Source organism: Haliotis cracherodii, unplaced genomic scaffold, assembly GCF_022045235.1.
Source record: "Haliotis cracherodii isolate W230 unplaced genomic scaffold, xgHalCrac1.p SCAF_1, whole genome shotgun sequence".
NCBI lineage: Eukaryota > Metazoa > Mollusca > Gastropoda > Lepetellida > Haliotidae > Haliotis > Haliotis cracherodii.
The window spans coordinates 49,414,258-49,417,118 of NW_027266264.1; the positions used below are offsets into that span (position 1 = coordinate 49,414,258).

Consider the following 2,861-nt stretch of genomic DNA (forward strand, 5'->3'; position numbering starts at 1 on the left):
CCTTTTAACCTTTTGGTCTGTTCCCTTTATTATGATGATATATTTTAAACTCTACAACCTTTGGATATATTAACAATGGAGGCATGGATAGAAAATAGAAAATATGCTCAGTAATTCATGCTGAGAAAAGCAGTTGTGATCTCGGATAAACTGTTTTGGCCATGTAGAACGAAACGTCATTTTACGTCGTAAGAGGCGACTAACGGGATTGGGTGGTCAGGCTCGCTGACTTGGCTGACGCATGACATCGTATCCCAATTGCGTAGATCGATGCTCATGATGTCAATCACTGGATTATCTTGTCAAGACGCGATTTTTATACAGACCGACGTCATATAGCTGGAATATTGCTGACTGTGGCGTTAAACAACAAACAAATATAATTGCTAAGGATGTAATTTAGATGACGACAATGGGTGACGTCTACATTCTCTTACCAAATAAGTATATTTACAATGTAAAATAATCTATAAGACAAGGGAAATTACGGATAAAATGCATCTGATGGAGAAATGATACAGTTAACAAGTTAGGTAGAAAAGTGGCGGCCATATTGGCGGCCATCTTGGATTTCAGGGTGACCGCAGTGAAAAAAAATATTCTTTCTCATCACATAATCTATCAATCTAAATAGGTAAACTTAGTTTGTAAAGCGGGTACAATGGGAGTGTCAAATATGAGAAACAGACCTTTGCTTATACATGCACATGACGCCTAGCTCTCAGATGGGTTGCTTAGAGTCGGTTTAAACGGTAGATGTTGAAATTCGCCTTCCTGTTATTGTACGGAATTCTCTATTGATTACAGGGGCAGATTTGATCTATTGCGTAGTGCAATTTATGTAATGAGAAGATATTGTCTATGTGTCGTTTTAGGCCTGCCTGTCTCATAGCAACCCCGACCGTTTGACAGTACTTGTCCCACAGTCGAAAAATTACATTTTTTTATTTGCCAACATTCAGGCAACTAGGATCTATCGCACCTACAATTCGCCATTTTGTCTGTTCATTTTCATTTAGATACTGTCTCTGGGGCATTTTTCAGCGTGTTCTTAGCACAATTTCGTTAATGATTTTGAGTTTCCCTATATGTTGGCTTCCTATATGCACGTGCATCACGTACTGTTCATGCATGGTTTGAAATTTCACTGTGATGAACTGTTGCGTTCAGATGCAACGCCACGTTAATGTAAATGTACACCTCAACGCATGCTTGGACATCACACAACCTTGTTTCGTAACTACGTTTCTGAAACGTTGGTGCGACGTCATATAGTTTGCTTCACGATAGTTGTATAGGTAGAGAAGTGTTTCATCAAACCCAACTTGATTTCGTCAGCAAGCCAAGCCAGTTATGCATTACTTTCCTATAATGTTCGGCATTAGACTAGCACAGCTAGGCTACAGAAGACCTACCCTGACTCGGAATTGTGCACTACACTACCCAACCATGCCCTATACAAAACGAATCCCAGACAAACATTTTCTGGGACCATAAACATAGATTATTTGTTCGTTGACCAAAGTGAGATGCATTGTTTATGGATAGACATTTAGGGTTCACGCAGCCACTCAAACGCCCTCTCACCCCACCGCTACAGCGCCGCCACTCACACGCCCTCTCACCCCACCACTCCACCGCCGCCACTCACACGCCCTCTCACCCCACCGCTACAGCGCCGCCACTCACACGCCCTCTCACCCCACCGCTACAGCGCCGCCACTCACACGCCCTCTCACCCCACCGCTACAGCGCCGCCACTCACACGCCCTCTCACCCCACCGCCGCCACTCACACGCCCTCTCACCCCACCACTCCACCGCCGCCACTCACACGCCCTCTCACCCCACCGCCGCCACTCACACGCCCTCTCACCCCACCGCCGCCACTCACACGCCCTCTCACCCCACCGCCGCCACTCACACGCCCTCTCACCCCACCGCCGCCACTCACACGCCCTCTCACCCCACCGCCGCCACTCACACGCCCTCTCACCCCACCACTCCACCGCCGCCACTCACACGCCCTCTCACCCCACCACTCCACCGCCGCCACTCACACGTCCTCTCACCCCACCGCTACAGCGCCGCCACTCACACGCCCTCTCACCCCACCACTCCACCGCCGCCACTCACACGCCCTCTCACCCCACCGCTACAGCGCCGCCACTCACACGCCCTCTCACCCCACCGCTACAGCGCCGCCACTCACACGCCCTCTCACCCCACCGCCGCCACTCACACGCCCTCTCACCCCACCACTCCACCGCCGCCACTCACACGCCCTCTCACCCCACCACTCCACCGCCGCCACTCACACGCCCTCTCACCCCACCGCCGCCACTCACACGCCCTCTCACCCCACCACTCCACCCCTCCTCAGTCACACCCCCACCCCCACCTCTCATTCACAACCCCAAGCTCCACCCGAACCTCACTCTTTCGGCTACTATAATATTTCCGAGGTACATAAGTAAGACACACATGGTATGACATATAGTCAAGCATCCACCATAATGGCATAATTTATCTAAATACATATTTCATACGATCAAAGTTATAGATAATTCTAAATTCTTATGTCAATGAGCAAACTTTGAAATATATGTTATCTGTTTAATCACTGGGGGTCGTGGGCCTGGTTTTTGGGTGGGTTGGGGACGGGTGTGAAGTAACTATCTGTCCATGCTACAAACATGCGCATAAGGTATATTTTTTAATTATTTTGTATTTTGGCCATTGGTCTATATGGAATACACTCTTACTATGTGTTCATTAATCCGATATTTTCACTCATTTGTACTATATCATCTTCCCGAGGCAAGAGAGTCTACAAGCCTTATTTTATTATAAAGTATTGTT

The 2,861-nt window shown here is 48.2% G+C and overlaps 1 protein-coding gene across 1 annotated transcript; it reads left to right on the top strand.

Annotated features, from left to right (window-relative positions):
• Positions 1–1,540: 1,540 nt before the first annotated feature.
• On the top strand, positions 1,541–2,476 carry LOC139456120 (uncharacterized). The gene has a single exon (XM_071237655.1). The coding sequence runs from the start codon at positions 1,541–1,543 to the stop codon at positions 2,474–2,476; it is 936 nt and encodes a 311-aa protein (XP_071093756.1).
• The last annotated feature ends 385 nt before the right edge of the window (positions 2,477–2,861 follow it).